At 39.5% G+C, this 21,037-nt stretch overlaps 1 protein-coding gene across 1 annotated transcript in view; it reads right to left on the bottom strand.

Moving 5' to 3' along the window:
- Positions 1-2,267: 2,267 nt before the first annotated feature.
- LYRM4 (LYR motif containing 4) overlaps positions 2,268-21,037 on the bottom strand; it is a 95,452-nt gene continuing 76,682 nt past the window's right edge. The window contains exon 3 of the mRNA XM_059835966.1: positions 2,268-6,587. Within this exon, the coding sequence (XP_059691949.1) occupies positions 6,525-6,587 (63 nt within the window). The 3' untranslated portion in view covers positions 2,268-6,524. The remainder of the gene's footprint in view (positions 6,588-21,037) is intronic.

Below are 21,037 nucleotides of genomic sequence, written 5' to 3'. Positions count from 1 at the left end.
ACCGTCTTGCTGTAAGACTAGTACCAATTGCTTTGAAAATGCACAGAGTAAAAGCTCCCGGCACGCAAACAGAAAGAAGTTCTGACTGTTGTTTTCCAAGTTACATGTAAACTCTAACCGAAAGCATGAAAGGTTTTAAGAGAGAATAGTGAACTCTGCTGCTTCCTACACAAGTTTGTTTTAAAACTTACCGTGCATTACAGGATTACGGGGCATTACATGGAATAATCTGGTATGAATTAGCCTTTCTTCAGATAGTTGTGTCAATGAAATAGCGTGCTCTTAAACTGATAGGTGATGCTAACGGCATTAAGATTGATTCTTCATTTAAGTACAGTGTAATATTATTCTGGGTGTTGTTCATTGCTTCAGAGAAGAAGGAAACTTCACCAAAAAAAGGGAGGGATCTCTCCTTAAACAGAATTTAAAGGAGTAGCTGTATTCTGATGGCTGTGTCTGGGCAGAGGTGCAGAGCCGGTACCTTGAGGAATCCGACAGAGAGCTAGAAACGTTCTCTGGTATGCTGCAAACTACGGGCAAGGGGTGTAAAGCATCCACATCCAGAAAATGTAACGTTGCTGTGTTCTCTTCAGACATGTGATCTGAAATTCAAAACACAAAGAAGTATTTGCTGAGACTAAACAGCAAAAAGCTTTTGGGTCCTTCAGAAAATTGGTGCCAATCTCAAATCCTGCAAATTGCAATAATTAAAGCACAATGTTTTTGTGTTTTGGTAACAGGTAAAGTGCTTTTATTTATTATTAAGAATTCCTTTTTGTGAAAGAAAAGGGGGAACCTCTCTCAGACTAGAATCAAACATACTCACTTTTAAATAGGTAGTACATTTTTGTACTTTTACGACGTTAGAGAAGCACAGATTTCCCGAGCAGGTTTCAAAGACTGCCGACACACAGGTCTCTGTATTTTCACAGATGAGGTTACTGAGGGCTGTCGAAATGCAAGGCCTTCCCGAAGAGTGTAAAAATCAGAACTGGACCACGTGTGTACCGAATGCTAGCAAGCCTGCATCAGCAAAGCACAGGGCTGCTGCTTGTGGTCGTAGGTTGAGATACATCGCATAATTACAACTTTATTCTCAAAGCAATATATTCAAAATGAAGTAGTTCTAATTCTATAAAATCAAAAGGCCCAATAGAGTAAAACATGAAGTGAAGTACTCTTCTTGTTTGGTTGCGTTACTGTTAGTGTATAAAATATTTATAGAGATTTGAAGCATAACTTTTGGAGGATGTGCTCATAAACACCCTCCCTCCCTTAAGAAATAAGAAATTATAAAGATTTGTTAGCACTCTCTGAAAAACTCCAGCTTCAAAGATTTTAATTTTATGCAGATTTCTGTTTTTTTCCCCCACGGATTAAGGGCTTAGGGGAGAAATAGCTGCCAAATGGTTTTATAGGTGTATATAAAACCAAGAAGTTTAATGTAGTTGAACCTCTATAGTGGGTAACTGTGAAGGACATCAGAGTTAAATCTTCGTTAAGCAATTTTTTCCAGCCTGCACTTACATTTAAACTCAGATTTAAATGATTCAGAAAAGGACTGTGAAGCTAAATTTACTCTGGTGTCATGAAGAACTGCAAACTTGCATGCAAACTACTTCTGTTTTATTTAAAGCCGGGGCTTTCAGACAGGACTTGAAAAGCCTGGCTTCTGCTCTCATTGGCTTCCCTGGGATTTGGATCCAGCCCAAAGTACTGCGGGAAGGTAGGGGAAATTATCTAGGTTTAATGGTCTGTTCTGTTTGGAGGCTTATGTTGCGGGGTTCGGGTAACATGGCACTGTGATGAACGTTCATCTGTCAGGAGTTCAAAATCTGCTGTCTATGGGTGGCAGTAATTAAATCACCGTAATTGTTTTTCATGGTTCTTTTTAAGAGAGGGAAAATTACTTGTCTTGGATGAGCATATTGCCAAAGACTGGTATAAATATTTATGTGGTGCACTCTTTCAATAGAAAGCCTGTACATTCTTCACCGGTCTCCATAGTTCTCTTACCCAGAACACAGAAGAGCAGTTACTTGAATGCACTACTTACCATCACTTCCCCCTCTGGTAAAGCTTCAGTAGATATCGGGCTTAACAGTAAAAAAGGTAAGTAGTTTAGAAAGAAGCATCTCTTGCAACACATTGATGATATTTAATTTCCTGTATAAGCTGCAGAATCCTTTGAAGGTGCATATGTTTGTGAAACAGTTTGAGAGCTCTGAATTTTTTCCTCTTACAGTTGTAGAAAAGACGCAGCCTTGGAAGAATTATTGGCTTCTCCCTTTTTTCCTGCTTCCACATTAAGGGTTCATGCCCTATTCATATATTCTAAAACACTGAAAAAAGAAAAAGTAAGCATGTAAACGATCAGTAAAAGAGCTACGCACCTTCCTTTTTTTTTTATAAAGGTCATCAAGCAAAACAATCCTAAGAGTATGAAATAATTATGCCTGTGTCAAGAACTGTGAAACAAAGCGATCAGTATACTCCTGACTTGAATAATGCCAGGATTTCACTGTAGATCATTATGGAAAACTCAGGAAAACAGCGCACAGCCCTTTCACGGCTCTGTTTATGTGTACGTATGGTCCTTGCTGGGTATCTGGAGAGATGCATTTACGTTGCACTGCAGGAAGTCAGTTGAGGGGCTGGTGCTTCTCCATAAAATTACTCTTCTACCTGCTGATGTTAGAGGGTGAAAGTAATGCTTTTAATGCCTGGAAACTTGGTGAAGTTTTATATAGAAACACCTTCCTAGAAATGTGAGTCGTAAGTTAAAATCCTTCTTGGCCTATTTCAACAGTGTATGTGAAGTGTTCACATGCTACTGTCTTGGGCTGCTTTCCTCCAGGATAGCTGCAGCTCTGATGCATCTGGGCGTTTTGCAACTGAGCTTTCAACTGCAGTAAAATCTCCTGAGAAGTCGTAACACACAACAGAAATGCCTGTCCTTTAAATGGTTACTAATATTAAACAAATTGTTCTTTTTCCTTCAGAGTGCTGTTTCCAAGTTTATACTGTAGAAGTCATGACAAACTTCAGTATATGTAAACATTAAAATTTTGGTGCATACTGCTGAGGTCAATAGTTTGCTAAATTGTTGAGATCAGGAACAGACAAACGTTTTTAATAAAATACAAAAGCAAGTTTGTTTTGCTAAGACATTGCAGCTTTAGTAAAGGTATTTATTGAGCTCCCTTCTATTCTAAGGAAAAATTATTTTATATATTATTTTATACTATTTTATACTATTATTTTATAATAGTGGACATTGTACATAAGTCATGGGATCATTCCTTTGTGTTTTAACTATTCCTGTTGTTGACACTGCTTTGACAAAATTCAACAAAGCTCCTGACAGCATGCCAAGAGAGAGATTTAATGAGTATTGCAACATAAACGGAGCTGGTGAAGCACAGAAGGTGCAGCTGTAAGAGCCCAGCAACTCTGAGGCTGGACCACAGTGCCAGCTCTCCACTGTCTCCATCAGGGATGATGAGCATATGCCTAGCCAAGAGTAAGAACAGGGCAAGTGGATACGAACATAATACTAAAGTCATCCCAGCCTCCAAATATTATTTCTGCGCTGGACTTCCTAATACAGATGTGGTTTCTAAGTATTTTCCTTCCATAGTTTGTAGATTCCAAAGACAAAGCATTTGATAGGCTCTGTTTTTATGCAGAACTGGGTATGTTATGACAAAATTACTTCAAATGGACATTAGGGACGGAAAAAACATATTTCTAGATATTTTACAATCATGTACAACTGATAGGCACATGACACTAATGGAGGGTGTACTTACATGTGTGTTGGTGAGGAAAGGAATCTGAAACGGAGAGGGAACGGACATCTAAAATGCAGTGATGGTTTGAGTACTGAATGCTAATACCTTTGCTAGCTTTGCACTTTTGTTAACAAGTTAGATAGTATTATACAGGTGTTTGGTCCTTAGCAGCAGTTTTCTTATGTTACTTCTAATAAGTAATGTATAAATACTGTATGGTAAGCTGACGGTTAATTTGCAATAGGAACTAATTTTTCCTTGACTGAGAAGGTGAGCTGTCTTAACCTCTGCACTACAGATTGGGGAGAGAGGGAGATTACAGAGCCTGAATTTTATTTATATTTTTCTTGATAGGTCCTCTCTGTAGAATATATCCTGAAGGTTACTAGTGTTCCTCTGCAGGTATAAATGGTTAAGGGAGAGAGAATCTGAGCGGTAACCATGAGACACAAAGTAGGAGCAGATGGCATGAATTAGGAGAGCAGTAGTGTTGTATCTACCACCAAAACTTAACAACAGAATTTTCAGGCATTAATGGAGAAGAAATCGCCTTCATACTTCTAATGGAATTAATAAGGAATTTCACATTCCCATTACTGCACACCTATAAGACAGCATGTGCCATCTACATCTGTATTCTTGGTGGAAACTAAACAGTAAGGAACTTCACTGGAAAGGTACTGGTATTTTGGAAGAAATGATTATGTGTTTAAAAGGTCTCTATTTGAAAACAAACTCTTATTTTTATGTAAACATGGTGAAAACATAGATTTAAATAGTAAAAATGTTACTGGTGGAGTTGTCCCTCTTTATAAATTAGGGCTACACTATTTATAAGGACATTTATTTTGTGTCCTAGCATACATTCTCAGATCTTGCAATGGTATGCAGTGCTTGTTCCAGTAATTAAGCTGTTTTAAACACGGATTTTGCATGTGTTATTTTAGGGACCAAGTTCCTTAGAGTCTAAAACTGGCAGCCCTTCCAAGCCTGTGTCCTCTAAAAGCATAAGATATTATTACATTTCTTTGAGTTCACTGGAAGCTGAAATAGTAATCAAACCTTTCTTCCCCTACACTTTCACCATTAACTTAAGTGCACTTAATTATCCAGTTGGAATGTGGAGATTTAAAATACAGAATCTAATGTATTTTACCTATTAGAATAATTAAATTCCATTTTAATAAAATGTTCACTAAACACAATTTACAATGCAATACTTGTACACCTAATACGAGGAGAATTATTACTGTATTTGCCTTTTATTTGAAAGTGAGAATGGAGGCTACATTTGTAGTCTCAGGTAGTCACAGTATCTTACTCTGTACACTATATTGTTAATGGAATGTGTTACTATACATTTCAATCTAACTGTACAAAATTATAAAATACACTTTAAATGGTAGTGAGGAATGGGAATTTGTTCTAAATTAGACACTTAGTCTATCCCCTGCTTTCATAATGTCGTCACACAGCATGAACAACACAAAACAATAGACGTTCTAAACAAAGATGAATTTTGGGAAGCAAGGAAAAAAAGGGGAGGTTTTTAAAGGCCACAGTGTCATGGAACTAGTTTTGAGTTTCTCTTCTTTAAAAAACCCCACAACAATCCCCTGAAAAAAAAGGAAGCTTTTTTCTGTATGCCATTAAAAAAAGCTTTGCACTGCTTAATTTTTCTGCAAATTTCTATCAGAAAACAAATTCAAGCATGGCAATGACTTGAACAGAACCTGATCAAAATTTTTGCTTTTTTTTTTAAACATATTGTCTTAGAAGTGTTGATTATTCCACAGATTTAATAATAAGCAATAAAATGCTATACAGAGTGTTTCACTTTTGCTAGGCAAAGCTTGCTGCCAATTCATGACTTAGAGCACTTCAGTTATTGTCATAGTAAGGTTTTTTTTCTCCTGCAAAATTCAGGAGCTTTGTGAAAAAGAGAAACCTTGCATAAAGTGGCATGGTACTTTCTGCTAATAGCTGCACCTTAACAAATTCAGAAAAGGACTTGGTGGTGAAAATATATTTTAAAGCTCCCAAGCCTCGGTGATGCAAGTCTTACATTCTGCTATTGTGATCTGTTAGTTGTTAAAAGTAGGATGAGACTGGTTATTAACTCTTGGAAACTAAAGAAAGAACTAGCGAAATTTTTGTGTCACCTCCTGAAATGTGAAGGGATGCTCTTTAAAGAAAACACACAACGCAGCTTGTGGTATTTGTAAGTATCAAGGTCCAGGAGATGAAAGCTCATAACCTCTGGTTTTAATATTTAAAATGAACTATGTATTTAGTCATTCAGTTCAGATGCTGTATATTTTTAAATGAAACAGGATCAATAAGAACTTAGTAACTGGGTGAGGGGTTTTAAATCTAACACGTTTTGTGCTCAGTGAGAGACAAGGTCAGTAACAGAATAATGTATCTGGTTACAGGTAGTTTAATGAAGTTTTATTGTCAAAGTAGGGCAGGAACTGTTCCATCACATGGGACATACAAGCATACATTTCAAGACTACCTTACGTGCTATTATAAATCACAGCAATATATTTTAGAACATGTGAACCATTAGAAAATAGTACTTTGGTTGCCAAAAACTGAGTCTCTCGGGCATTTCTTCCGCTGAACAAAAAAGCTCAGACATGTGCAGTGAGTTTACGCATCTGTATGTGGCACTGTAGGATGCTGAAGATGGTCCAGTGTTGCTTCAGGATCAGAGTCTTCTCATAGCTATGTGTTTCCTGGACTCTCAATAACCAATTTCTGCGTGGAATACAGCTGGCCAATAGTAACCTGAAATCAAACCAAAATACCAGAAAGCTGAAAACAGAAAGTAAACAGGTTATAGTTTCAGCTTCACAAGAGAGATTAAAAAAACCAAAACCCAAGAACTGAGCAGCCTATATATTAGGTTTTTTTCTTTCTTTCTATAAGCATTTTTTGGTAAATAATACTGTTATTGGCCTAGACCTTAAGAAAAATAACCGATACATAAAATACCTGCATCTATAAAAATCTTGAAATAATGACATTGAGGAATACTGTTCAAAGGCTCGTATTAAACATTAGAAGTTACTACAGAGGAAAAGCAAACAGGCTGTATGTTTAGAAAAATGAAAAGTTGAATAAGATTAAAAATAAAATGATGGATATAGTCAGCAGATATTTCTTATCATGCTTTTTGGGTGGAGAGCCTAGATAGAAATTGCATGGTATGGTATTGTTTTCCAGTTCCTTTGGAACCCTAATTTAATTTGCCTTACAAATGGTGAAAACAGTTATACAGTTAGTTCAGCAGTAACATGTTACACACACGGGAACCAACCTCTTGTTCATGAGGTGGTATTCACCCCTCATCTATTTGTGCTTTCTAGTGCAATCAGGAAATGAAAAATGACAAAAATGCAATCCCGATGCTTTGATTCCTCTTGTTCTTTAGCACTTTCTAGTCTGCATCGTAACATTGGTAAATTGTAGTCAGATGCGCAGTTGGCAGTAGGCACACACAGCTCTTCACTTAACAAGTTGAGATGTGGAAGGAAGACGTTTCATGCAACTAGGGTAACGTAAGCACGACAAGACAACATTTCTTTTAAAGGCATGAATTTTAGAGTCTAATGTTATATGCTTTCTTGCCCCTACTTTATCCCCAAGGGCTGGGTACACAGTAGCTCTGTGTCCTTTTCACAAAAAAAAAGTTAATATATTTAATCATGGAATTGGGACCAAAAAGGCTAGATGCTTAATTACACTAAGCACAATATATTTAGCAGAATTTAATACTGCACAAACTAAGCCTGACAGCAAGTCAGGCTCTGAAAGTAGTAAAAAATTACGGAAATAAATTTTTCGGCATTTTTCATTTACCATTTTTGAGGGGAAAAAATCCTGGCAGCTCTTAAATAAAAATTTCTCATCTATGCCCACACTCACATAAAATGTAAATAATATTGCCTTTTAGGAAATGAACTATTTCATCTTGATAAACAGCCTTGTCTGAAACTTGTAACGCATTGATTTTAATCTTGAAATATTTATTAAGAGGGAGGATTTATGAGCGATTCTTAAAGGAACAGAAGTTCTCCTTGCCAGCAAATATTCTCCTCTTTCGGCACTCTGAGCTAAGTTAGTAAAGCACATGAACAACTCTGATTATTTCTGAAACTACTCATGAAGTATGTTGCATACAGAATATTTACAACAAAGGCCATACACAACTGTGGCATGTGTTACCAACAGAGATTTTAAGCTGTCAACACGTGTTACTTATCAAAGAGAACTCGCTGCGCTGGGTTATGTGGCAGGCTATACACTTTAGTTGCTGCCTTACCACAAACCATGCTATAGCACTTTATTTTTGTATACTGTGTTTTGGAGCCCAAAGAATCTTTAATCCTTTCCCACACAGTAGAGCAAATTTAATGGGAGGCTCAGAGGGATTACAAAAATGCTGAAACCTGAACTGCATTTTTTTTTCTCCACCAGCTGGGGAGGTAGATGAGGCTGAGTACGTGACTTCTCAGTCAATCATATTCAGCCGGGGCAGATGACTTAGTAGGAGAAACGTACGAGCTGTTGTTTGCTGTCCCTGTGCCAACAGGTGATATTATCTCCTGCTGTACCTCTTGACTCGAACGCAATAAAATCATAGATGTGTGTGTTGAGCTGCTTCCTTAGTAAACCACAGGCGTGCATGCATTTCGGCGAGCGCACAGCCGCCAGCGCTGTGCTGTCTGCCTTTGTCGGGTGGCTGCAGCTCACCTGCTCTGGTGCCTCCCTTCCAGAAGCTATACCATGACATTTTAAGCTGAACTTTGAAACGTAAGGATTTTTTTTAAACTGTTAGCCTTGAATTTCTAACATTATGATCAAGCCTTTCCCATGCACTTTAGACTGCTGAAAAATTCACACCTATAAACATCCACTGCCTCAGCAGAAGGACTACAGTGGTATTTACACACTGACATTCATTAACCTTCTGAATCAAAACAGTGTTCTTACAGCGTCCTCACCGACGCGAAGTCTAAAGAAAGCACTTAAGCAGCAAGCATCGCTGTGGATCATTCTCCCAGATTAAAGACTTCAGAGGCTATCTGTTGTGTTCTTTTTTCATCATGTGTGTTTGTAGCTTGTACACCGCATGCCATTTACTCTTCTGGTAGGTGGCTGGAAGCCAGTGCAGCGGTCAGTGGCAGGGTATTTTCATTAATCACAGGAAGCTTTTGTGGAAAAAGGCTCTACCATTTGCTCAGCAACTTTGTTACCCAGAATTTTATTTACCTCTGTAAGGTAACAAATTGCTTTTAAATTCTGCAGGAAAGAATGCATAATAAAGAGCCGCTTTGTCATCAGAAGACGACAATAAATAGAAATATAAAGGCTGCTTTTCAGATCTTAATGAATTACTTGATGTTTAAATTCGGCCTGCAAACTTACGTACTTCAAAAATAAGTCTGACAAGTCCAACCATCAAAACCTGACAATTTGTCCTTGTTCAAAGATTTAGTACAAGTCTGTATGGTCAGCTTTTTCTTGTGAACTTGAAGAACTTAATCCATCTGAATTCAGGACAAGACTTCAGGTTTCAGAATGGGATTTATCAGCAGATACAAGTAAGACAACAAATGGGGAAAAAGAAAATACTGAACAGTAAGCACTGGTCCATCCTGTAATCCAACCATTCTCTGGTTATTAGGTGTTTGTGTGTTCATATGGAAACGGCACTTTTCCTTGCTCATGGCTGGCAGCAGCAATCACTGCCGCTGCCAGTGGGGTGAAGCCACTTCATGGAATCTTTCACCGCTATTGGGGACAAAAGCAAGTAGGAGAGGTTTTCCCCAGATAACAGAATATCAGAGAGGTGTATGGGGAGGTGCAGTAAGAATTAAATAGTAGATTTAAGCAAGAAAAATTAAAGAAGTAGAATTAAACGTTGAAAAAAATTCCCGATGTCCTGAAGACATTAGAAGAACATGCTATCACCCTAAAAACTCAGCAAATCTAGTCAAATTGCCAGCTGTGAACTCTGTCCTCTCACATGGTCTATGGCTGGCCAGTGCCTGACCCGCAGGGACACGTGTGGCTGGTGAGCAGGTTCGGCGTAGCTTCCCTGCCAAGCCACGCAAGAGAGACGTACAACTGCAGTGGGACAGCGGTGCACTGGGAGGTAGCCCGAATCCTGGGGGCTGCCCTCCTATCTGACACGGCTAGAGGACTAGATCCTGCAGACCCGTTGCCACTGCTTGCAAAACACTGCTAAAAGATCTTCAGCTTTTGAAGGTATGTGGCATGTCTTGTGGTTTTTATCCATATGAAGGTTTCACTTCACAGCTCAGAGTTGAGGTAGAAGTGACCGCTTATATTTCTGCAGGGCTGAAAATAAGGTGAATGGCTTTTGAAAATTTTTCTAATTTGCCTCAGTCATTTTAGAGCGCATGGTTCTGCTCTGAAAAGTATGAAGGCATCTTTCCTTGACAGCTCCGTATATATTCAAAATGTCTGTTCACTTCAATAACTATCACATTTTCCCCTCCTTAGTTGTGTTGGCTCTGCAGCACGAAGGTGGCCAGGCATCTCTTTTTTCCCATGTACTTTACAGAATTGTAACTGTGTGGTGAATAACCTGTGAGTTCTAACAAATCCTGCTGAGCCCTGATGAAGATACTTTTTCTCACCATCACCTCAGAATCACTAAGGTTGGAAAAGACTTGTAAGATCATCAAGTCCAACCTAAAAAAAAAAACAAACAAACAAACCAAAAAAACCCCACAACACACCAAAACCCAACCCACCCAACACCATGCCCATCAAGCCACATCCCACAATGCCACATCCACACGCTCCTTGAATACCTCCAGGGAGGGTGACTCTACCACCTCCCTGGGCAGCCTGTTCCAATGTTTCACTACTCTCTCAGTAAAGAACTTTTTCCTAATATCTAGCCTGAACCTCCCCTGGCGCAACTTGAGGCCATTTCCTCTTGTCCTGTCACTAGTCACTTGGGAGAAGAGACCAACACCCACCTCTCTGCAACCCCCTTTCAGGTAGTTGCAGAGAGCGATGAGGTCTCCCCTCAGCCTCCTCTTCTCCAGACTGAACAACCCCAGTTCCCTCAGCCGCTCCTCATAAGACTTGTGCTCCAGACCCCTCACCAGCTTCGTCGCCCTTCTCTGGACACGCTCCAGCACCTCAATGTCCTCCTTGTCGTGGGGGGCCCAAAACTGAACACAGCATTCGAGGTGCGGCCTCACCAGCGCCGAGTACAGGGGCACGATCCCCTCCCTACTCCTGCTGGCCACACCATTTCTGATACAGGCCAGGATGGCGTTGGCCTTCTTGGCCACCTGGGCACACTGCTGGCTCATATTCAGCCGGCTGTCAATCAACACCCCCAGGTCCTTTTCCGATGGGCAGCTTTCCAGCCACTCGTCCCCAAGCCTGTAGCGTTGCCTGGGGTTGTTGTGGCCAAAGTGTAGAACCCGGCACTTGGCCTTGTTGAACTTCATCTGGTTGGCCTCAGCCCATGGATCCAGCCTGTCCAGATCCCTCTGCAGAGCCTTCCTACCCTCGAGCAGATCAACACTCCCTCCCAACTTGGTGTCGTCTGCAAACTTGCTCATCTACTACTCATCATTATCTTCCTGCCAAACCTGCCAATCTCTGAACTACTAGCTACCTGCTTGGGTGAAGTCTCACTGACAAATTTCAATGCGAACGCCCTAAAATTACTCAGGTAAGTAGCTAGGCGGCAGACCTGAGGAAAGGTGATGTCCAAAAGGAAGTGGCAATGTTCAGCCAAAGTGCACACCCACACGGGTGGATCTGAAGAAGGATGTCCACGGCTTCAGTAAACAAATGCAAAGTCAAAATGACAAGAAATCTGGCTTGTAATATCTCTTGGCAGGATGGACCCACGAGGAGGAGACAACAATATAGGTCTCAGCCCTTGAAGGAATCTTAGCACCTTGCACAGCTGGTGACATATTTTGATTGAGTTTCCCAGCACACAGAAGCATCATCTTCCTAATTGCCATCGGGGTACGTTCTTACGTAAATCAATGCAATTCGACTACAGACCCTCATAACAGTACTTTTACCATTGCTTTCTAAGCTCAGTCAATGTAAGAGTCGTACAGAGGAGTTTCCCTTCTATGTCTCACCCCGTTTGTAACAAAATTAACAAACACTGTTTGTTTATTTAATAACTCTCCCTTCATTTTAATACCGTTTCTGAAGTAATCTCTAGGGAACAATTTTCTGCCCCCAAAGGCAAACCAGCCCCCGGGGATTTTTCATGCCACTGGTTATTTTTCGATGGCAGACAAAAGCAGGAACAGCCTAACAGGAGATGGTTTAACACCCTTACTCTAAGTAGAATCACATTATCGGTAAAGACAAGGCCTAAACACATAAAAGTACCACCGCAGCATAGGAATATGAAAACATCGTAAGACAGCAATTCCATTAGCTCTCAGTTATTTAAAAATTGATTTCCTGAGAGGGTCATCATAAGACAAGTAAAAAATGTTTCTTGTTTTTCTTAAAGAAGTGGAGATGGTAACTAAAGTTGATGCACTACAGATGGTTTTACATATTAAACACATTTACATACTAGAAACCCATAGGTTGTTATACATATACATGCATAAATATATATTAAAATATATTAAAAAAACAATCTCTATATAAAAATAGCCATCTTCTCTCTTTTGTTGCAAATTTGCTTGTAGGGAAGAAATGGTTACCTTATTACAGCCAGGGGTCACATATAAATATATGCATTTTCATGGTTCTTTATTATGGAGAAAAAGGAAAAATATCTATACCATACATGCGCACACACATACATATATATTTTTAAAATCAGATTGGTTTGTCCTGTTGCATCTGAAAAGTTGACAGGTGTATCTCACAGGCACACTGTTGAATCTTCATTAGGAAGAAAAATCACCAATGACAGTGCAGTCATATCGCATATACTGCTGCTAATCTTGGCCTCTAACACCGCATGAAGAAGTTGCCCTTTCCTGTTTTCTTGCACTATGGTTAGAAAATGCATATTAAGTGAATGCTGACAAGAACGGAAACGTACAAGGATAATGATAACTTTTAAGAGCCAGGAACAGTGTTACAAGTTGTTTGCCTACTATCTTTCCCATTCGATGATGCCAACCGTTTTGCAATCCTATTGCAAATATAAGTGAAACTGGTTACTGTTTTTAAGAAGCATTATCTTTTTTCCCCACCCCCAGAGTCAGATATGCTATACACAGCACACTTTCTCATAAATATTTTCATATTAACTAAAGCCAGTTTAATTTCTTAATATGGACAGCAATTTTTGAAATAATCTTGTATTGCAATACAATAAATACACCAGTGTGGTACATAGTAATTTAAAAAAGCTCAAACTGAACCAAAAACTCTTCAATAACTGTTCAGTGCTTTGCCAAATCCTTGTGTTGGTATTAAAAGCTGTAGCAGCAGCCTTATTTGTTTTTGCTTAGGAAAGAATGTTGAAAAACTGCATTTAGCTCCTTAAATACATAGGTTATTCCAGTTCTTCAGAGCTGGAATCAGTATGGAAAAACCTGTATGGTTTTGGAGACATTTCCCTTATTTTCAGTGATTCCATTTGTTTACACAGGAATGGGAAAGGAAGCAAAGGGAAGCACAAAGCTGGAAAGTTCAACTATTGTATATTTTACTTCTGCCTGTGTTTTGCAAACACTGTTTTCTTTGTTCCTTTGTGACAAAACATCTTCTATAGCCACTGCTACATGAGGCTTTTGAAAGGCAGGAAAAATTAATTTATAGCTATCATTTGTCTGGCTTTCACTAAGTAGGAAGGTGTGAAGTAAAGTAAATCAGCTAATATGTGAGAATTTCTCTGAAAGTTATTTCTCTTAATAATGATAAATTATGTAATTTTGTTAGAACCATATGCACTGTATCTTGGTACACCTTTATTCAGTCTATCAGAAGCGGGATGACATATTTATTTAATGCTTTTATTAATTTGTTCTGTGGGTCTCCCTGAAGAGATACTCTAGTGAAAAGAGCAGAGAATCATATCTAATCCAGCAATGATGAACACATAAAATACTGTAAGCGTATACACTCATGTGTATTTGTATATGATGATCTACAGTAACAAGGGATTCTTCTTTTTAAAAGCTGATTATTTCTCAGTTAAAAGAGCCTCTTTTTTTTTTTTTTTTAAATTACACAAACATGCTACTATCCTTACAGACAACATGGGCATGACAGACATGGTCTTTGCTCCAAATAGCTACGTGCTTGACAGAGTCTGAAATAGCAAGTAAGAGTCCTCAACAGAGAAAGAAAAATATTGGAAAGCCAAGTGGACAAGATCACGTGGTCCTTCAGTAAAGGCACACTATTTCACTTCCCTCATTTCCTGCAAGCCTCTCGGTCTACAGAAAAAAGGACCGTGTCACGGAAAATGCCGTATTAAAAGTACGCATGGCCCAACAGCAGCTGGCACGGGCAGCAGCCTGCTGCAAAGGGGAAGCAGCATCCCTCCGCTGCTGCAAAGGTAACCGTACAGAGACGTCAGACAGTGGGTCACGGGAAAGGAAGCAGTGACTGATGTGGGGCTTAAACAGCCAGGTGAAGGTTTGATACAACACACATCCAAGGAAGAAGCAGGTCTGCAGAGGTAACACTGACCCAGTGTGATCTTTGCATGCTTTCAGCATCCTGGCAATCTCCAGGCTCCCACCTCTCCGCTCTTCCTACTTGTTACCTGCTAACGTATTTCAGCATCTTACCTTTTCTCTCTCGTTTACATATAAAACCTCTACCTCCACAGAGCAGCTCAAACTCTTCGGAAAGCCAAACACAAAAGAAGCAGGTCTTCTAAAGAGTCACTCCCATGTGGGTAAAGGGGAGGAACTTAATATAGGCTGATCTCTTAACACAGCACGCAGAAGAGAAAAATCACTCAGTTCAGGTGCTGAGTGCGGCAAGGAAGGGAATACAAAACATTAGTACTTGAAAATACAGAGACAAAGACCTGGATAACATTGTGCTGAGTGTTGTATAACAGGTACTCTAGTGACGCTAAGACATTTGGTATGTAAATGCCCAAACCATTCACAGAGGACCCTATGTTTTGTAGCAACTGCATAAGCAGAATTCATCAAAGCCAGTGGGAGTGCCTGCCTTACTTTTGTCAGTAGTATAATACAACAGCCACTGTCACAAAACACACATTCTGCACTACATCCAGGAAAATACTGTAATGTTTGTGTATCACAGATAAACTAACTCCACAATACATACAAAGACTAAATTGTCATTATAAAAGGAAAATATTTCACTCTTCAGTGCCCTCTTGGATCACTGAGAGAGACTTTTGGAATGAAACACTGATGAAAATTTAGTCCTTATAGACAGGTATAAACAAATAAAAAATATGCTTACTGAGAAGTGTGATAAAGTAATTTCATAGCACTAATAGGCTTTCATACTGTGAACTACTGCAGAATTAAAATGAGCTGCCACTTTATGCTCGACAACAGTCACAATTTAAAGGCCACCTTTTACAACATTTGTATTTGAAGTCAGATGCTAGAAATGCAATGTACTCAAAGAATCAACTTAGCCTTACTTCTCATGTAAACTGGGGAACACGGCTGCTGGGAAGAGCTGCAAAACAGTTACATAAGGATGTATATGGCATGTTTGTAGGTTAATGTCTTTCAGAAAATTACTTATCCACCTGTGCCCCCTCCCCTTTTTTTTGATACAGCATATCACCTTCTACATTTACACTTCCTCCAAGTTCCAGAGACAGTGAATGGCACATGGACTTTCTATGTTTTTAACCAAGATATGCCTCTCTAAATGATGATCGTCTAAAGCCTTGAAAAGCTTTCAAACTTTATCTTCACCATATTTTTAAGTGAATGACACATAAAGTAAGTGCAAGGCATCAAAGTCCATGCATTGGGAAAGGCTGAACTTCAGGACCTAAGACATCTTGAGACAGCAGGTACCAAGCAAGACTGGCTGGCTGAAGTTCTGGGAAAACACATCTGTGGGTCTATGTGCAAGAAGCATGCCAGAGAAGATGTCGGAGCTCACCAAATCAGAAGTAGTTTAGGAGTGTGCAAGCCCAGCGTGGTGAGAACAGCCAAAGTCAATGACTCTTCAATGAAAAAAATGCTGTCAGTACAGTGGCAATGCAGATTGCTCTAGAAAATGTGTTTGGCTTGGCAGCATGGAAAACCTTGGTCACCCGCTGCCTTTGAAGCCAGTAGCTGTTCTGATCCCAGCTGGGCCGGCGTTTGCTTCCATTCAAAGTTCATACCTGTAGTATCTTACATGGCACAATAGTCACCCATGCTTATTTGCTACACTTCCACTTAGATTTTTATAAACAAGAAGTTTTCACAGGATCTGCAGTATCAAAGCATCTGACTGCACATACACCTGCAGTAATAACTCCATGAGACAAATGGTAAACAAGTACACAACATGTATTATGCTTGAGGACTCTCCAGCGGGAGCTGAGGGGACACCACTCCTTGTAGGATCCTGCCCAATATTTTACAGAAAGTATACAGGTAGCATAAGTGCAGAGAGATATAATTACTCTCAGAGCTCAGATATCCTGAACAAAAGAATTAACTGTAACTAGTAGGAAAACTGCAGCAATTAAGACAGGTTGGCACAATCGCCTACTACGGAAAGATGCACCAAATAAGGCAAATATTTCTCCTTTCAGGCAGAACATACTTGTGTACATCCGGTAAGGCAATACAGTATTTAACTAAATAAACTTGGATTTGTTCTTTTATTTATTCTGAATCTTATCCAATACACCAAACATAAAGGGGAAAAGTTCAGGTGACTCAGAACTGTAATACTGTTTAACTTAGCAATTTAAATTTTCTGTTTTGTTAATGGCCTGGAGCCTCAAGAACATTTAAAAAAAAGAGGCATTTTAAGCTGCTACTGATGCTACATTTTGGGAGGTGAAAGACACAGTGAGCTGCTGAATTTTTACATGAATGTATGTTAGCCACAGTTTAATTATTTGATGGTGATATGTCTGTTTCAAGACTCCAGACTGTCCTTACTGAGATTCCTAGTGCTAGTTACAGGACGGCACTAGGTACACTGCATTGCGTAAAACTGACAGGTGCTTTAACAGCATTTTAAACTAATGAGGCCTTTCAGCGTTTTGGGAAAAAAAAAAGTCAATCCTGTAACTTACACACTTTTCCAAGACATAAGGCACAAACTCCTTTTCTTCCTGTCCTTCAAGAAGGCTAAAACCAAGGATTAAGTTTAATTTTATATGAGGAACAACTTACTTTAAGGTTCCAATATGTCTCTTTGCACTGATGTTACTGTACGCACACCTTAGACATGATTACAGGTTGAGCTTTTCTCTGTGCACATTCAAATAACAAAATTAAATTTGAAAGAGCAGAAATAACTAACTGAATTGATCTTTAGAAAATGTATCTGTATTTCCAAAGATAAATTTTGTTTCGGATGTTTTTGATTCAATCTGTATCTTCACCCAGAAAGGAGCACCTCATCTATGTAACTACTTACATGTCAAGTCCCTATTGCAGTGTTTAGCTGATCTGTAGGTGTATAAGGAAAAGAATACGAGTTTTTATTTTTCCGCATTAACAAGACTTCCTTCTCTGGCAAAATTCCAACAGATTACTAAACTACAGTCATCTGTTCCTGACAGAATCACAAAGATAATTTCCTTGTTTATCTGACTTTCTCTGATGGAGGATATCCAAGGTTTTCTTTTTCTCTTGCTCAGCTGTCGTTCTTGGTTTACTATCGCCAAAGCCCACACCTGAAAGCGACCCGAGCTTCAAAGAACTTTTTTTCTTTTTTTCCCCTCTTTTGGAAGAGTTCTAGTGAAAGCTGTACAAAACGCACAACATCCTTGTTCTCATACCCTCAGGGGAACAAAGGTAGTCCCTTGAGCTCTTGGGAATCAAAGGCTTCAGCATTTGGAATTTCAGCTGGAAGATCATTGCCTGGACTGTCTACGCTCTTTAAAAGCCTGAGTAGGGAGCAGATGAGAAGGAAGGACGTTGAAGTTTTAGGACTGAGGATGGATTTGTTGAATTTCAGTCCAGGTTTGTGACTGTGAGTTTTCACTTGCTGTCCATTGTACCATGGACACCTGGAGATCAATTCTCTGATTCAGCTCAGTTGCCAAACCACCACCCCAGTCAAAAAATGTGACTCTGATCTACCTTATTAAGCAGTTTCCGCAGAGCCATAACTGCAAACACAGTGAACAACTCTGTCCCTCTTGAAGATACTCCAGGTGAAAAGTGGATGGACTTTTGTCTTCCTGCCTCTCCCCGGGGCAGGAATCGCTACCCCTGCCTCTCAGCACTGAGGCAAACGCCGCTTGCAGCACTGCACCGAGCCAAGTCCAAGCCCTCCCGCTCGAACCTGCCCAAGTTTAGGCCAGTGTCCTGCCATCAAACTGCTCTCCAGCCAGCAAGCTCATGCTCAGCCAGTTCCATACACAAATGAGTTAATTACCCAGTGCTCCTCAGCCCAGCCCTTTTTACAAACACTAGGAAGAATTAATGAGGGAGAAAAATAATTATTTGCAAATCCTCCAGCTTTTGAGCAGGAGATATCTTGTGTTTGTGTGGATATAGGGTATAGCTTATATTAACTTGTTTAATTGAAATAAACCATAGCAGCACTTTTAACATTTTTTTTTGCAAAGATAAATTACTGGGTGTAGCACAGCTGGTAAGAGCTAATTCTGTACAAAGAGTTCTTTTCAGTAGTGTGGGTGGCAAAACACTTTCAGCAACTGGCTTAATTAGTTCTTCCTTCTTTGCAATAGCACAGGACAGTTCACAGAAGGGAAAAAAAAAAGAGAGATTATAACAGAAGACGTGTTATAAAATAATCCTGTTTGCTCTTCTGGTTTTGCCAATTCTCCCTTATTTAATGTCACACTAAAAGGAGGCTTGCCCTGGTATTTCCCAGCACAGATTAACAATTAGGAGTGAGAGGTTAGCACTTATTCCAAATACAGGCAGGGAGCAACCTCTGTTCCTCTGCACAGGATGGAGTAGAGCATTCCTCAAACAAAACACCCCAGCCAAAACCAAACAGCACAGCGATGGCAGCACCACAGAGGGCTCTCCCCTCAGCAGAGCTACCATCCGGCTTGTGGGTGGCTTGTTTAGCAAGGACGGGGAAGCCCGAGCTGCGAACAAGACCCACTCCCCAGTGCAACCTCTCTGACACAGATCGTTTATATGCCAAAAAACAACACTCGTGCCAAGTACAATCATTTCAGCTTCACTGCTCCCAGCATACAGAATGCCAAACGCAGTGTAATAACCCACCGCCACAAACAAGCACTGACTTTAACACACAGACACCTTTCTTGCCATATGAGCTGGCCAAAAGCAGTCAGGCTGTTCCAACAGCACACACACGGATGTGCAAACGCTCCGCAGCTGTCAGCAAGACACAGCTCCTACCAGATAAAAACTGGGCTTGCAAGATCCACTTGACCTTCTGAATGTCAGTGAGATAGAGGGTGAAAGGCCAGGAAGGGCACAGATGTTTGTATTTACCTTCATTATAGGCCATTTAGGAAACAGCTGGCGATCTTTTCTAGCTGTTTTGTTTTGAAAAATTACTCTGGAGCTGTACTTGAGTGAGTTACAAATCTATTTAAAAAACAATCCCAAGTGTTACAAGCCATTACCAATGTTTCTCTTCCTCCTAAGTAGACTGAAGAAAGGCAGGGTTACGAAAAAATTCCGTTGGGAAAAACTGAACATGCAGGGGAAAAACAAATTGAAACTGAAGGAGTATTTTATGAAGACAAAAAAAATAACCAATTAATGAGGAAACTCTCCATATATCTTTAAGAAAAAGCAGGCAGCAAAACTGCAAATAACAGTGTCTACCTGTATATACAGTTCCTGTTTTTTCGGGAAATTGTTTTTGTATTTGCCCATTCATTTCTTTTGGCAGCAAGTGGACAACAGAGGGTTACTCCTATAGATAATATTAGGCAGACTGATTAAAAACAAGAACCAATCAGAACTGCTTATAACTGCCCACTGCTCATTTACGGTATGAGCAGCCTGGTACCGAGAATAGTATTTTCTAGTACATGCCTCTCCATAACAGTTGTTAGAAAGCCTATGGAATTTTGGTCCTTGGAAGGTTGTTGATGAATCCTGAAAAGACTGTTTAAACACGTGTCAAAAAAAAAAAAAAGGGGCCAATTAAGGGGAATATATTGAATCTAGGAATTTGTCAGTGAAGAATCCTGTCAGAAATAATTTCTAATACAACACTTTCCAGTTTTTGTGGCTTGACAGCTTACATATTTCTTAATTTTCATTCCATTTATCTGTATAAAAACATTGAAACAAAAAGGGAAACTGACTGTAGGCAGAAAACAGTGAAGCTGCTTGCACAAAAGCTACTATGAGGGACATAAGCAGAAAGCAGAGATTCCTCCATTATCTTTCAGTACTAGTCATCTCAGAGTTACTTTTAACAAAAGGAGAGCAAGATTAACTGGCAAGAGATTAGAAGCAATTCAATATATGTAACGCATTATGTCCTTTAACGTACATATGCATCCAAAAATTATCTTGCTCATTCTATGCCAGCTGGTTTATTTTGCTATTTAAAAATACTGTATAAACCTTACATATAAGCCTGTGTCCAAAAGAAAACCCCCTTTGGGAAAAAACAGAGAGAAGTGAGCCAGTAGATGGCATTGTGGCACTTCAAAAGACATTCCAGAAAATTCCACTTAAAAAACATGCAAGCCTAAGTACTGTGTTTAACCGCTTACTGCTTAACCAATGCAATATTTTGCTCTTGCTCAATGCTACACATGTACAACTGAATAAACAAAACCACACGATGTAGCTGCACTGTCACAATAGCCCTGAAACAAATCTCTGCTCTGGTTTCCAAATCCAATTAACTCTGTATGCTAGATTTACAATCCCAGACTTGAAAAGATGATCTTATTTGATGGCTAATGTCCCATGAGCCATGGCCATCAAGGGGATAACAGAAAGGATGTGATTGGTTGAAAAATATTTCCTAAAAAGTAATGATATACAAGATCTTACAACCAATGCAGACGATACTATTTCTTGCCATACAGAAACTACTGTGGAATAGATATTATCCCTTAAAAAAAAATTTCTGGAGTGTTTTATGAA

The sequence above is a fragment of the Gavia stellata genome, chromosome 3 (genome assembly GCF_030936135.1).
Source record: "Gavia stellata isolate bGavSte3 chromosome 3, bGavSte3.hap2, whole genome shotgun sequence".
In the NCBI taxonomy this organism is placed as follows: domain Eukaryota; kingdom Metazoa; phylum Chordata; class Aves; order Gaviiformes; family Gaviidae; genus Gavia; species Gavia stellata.
This window is presented reverse-complemented; position numbering and strand designations above follow the sequence as displayed.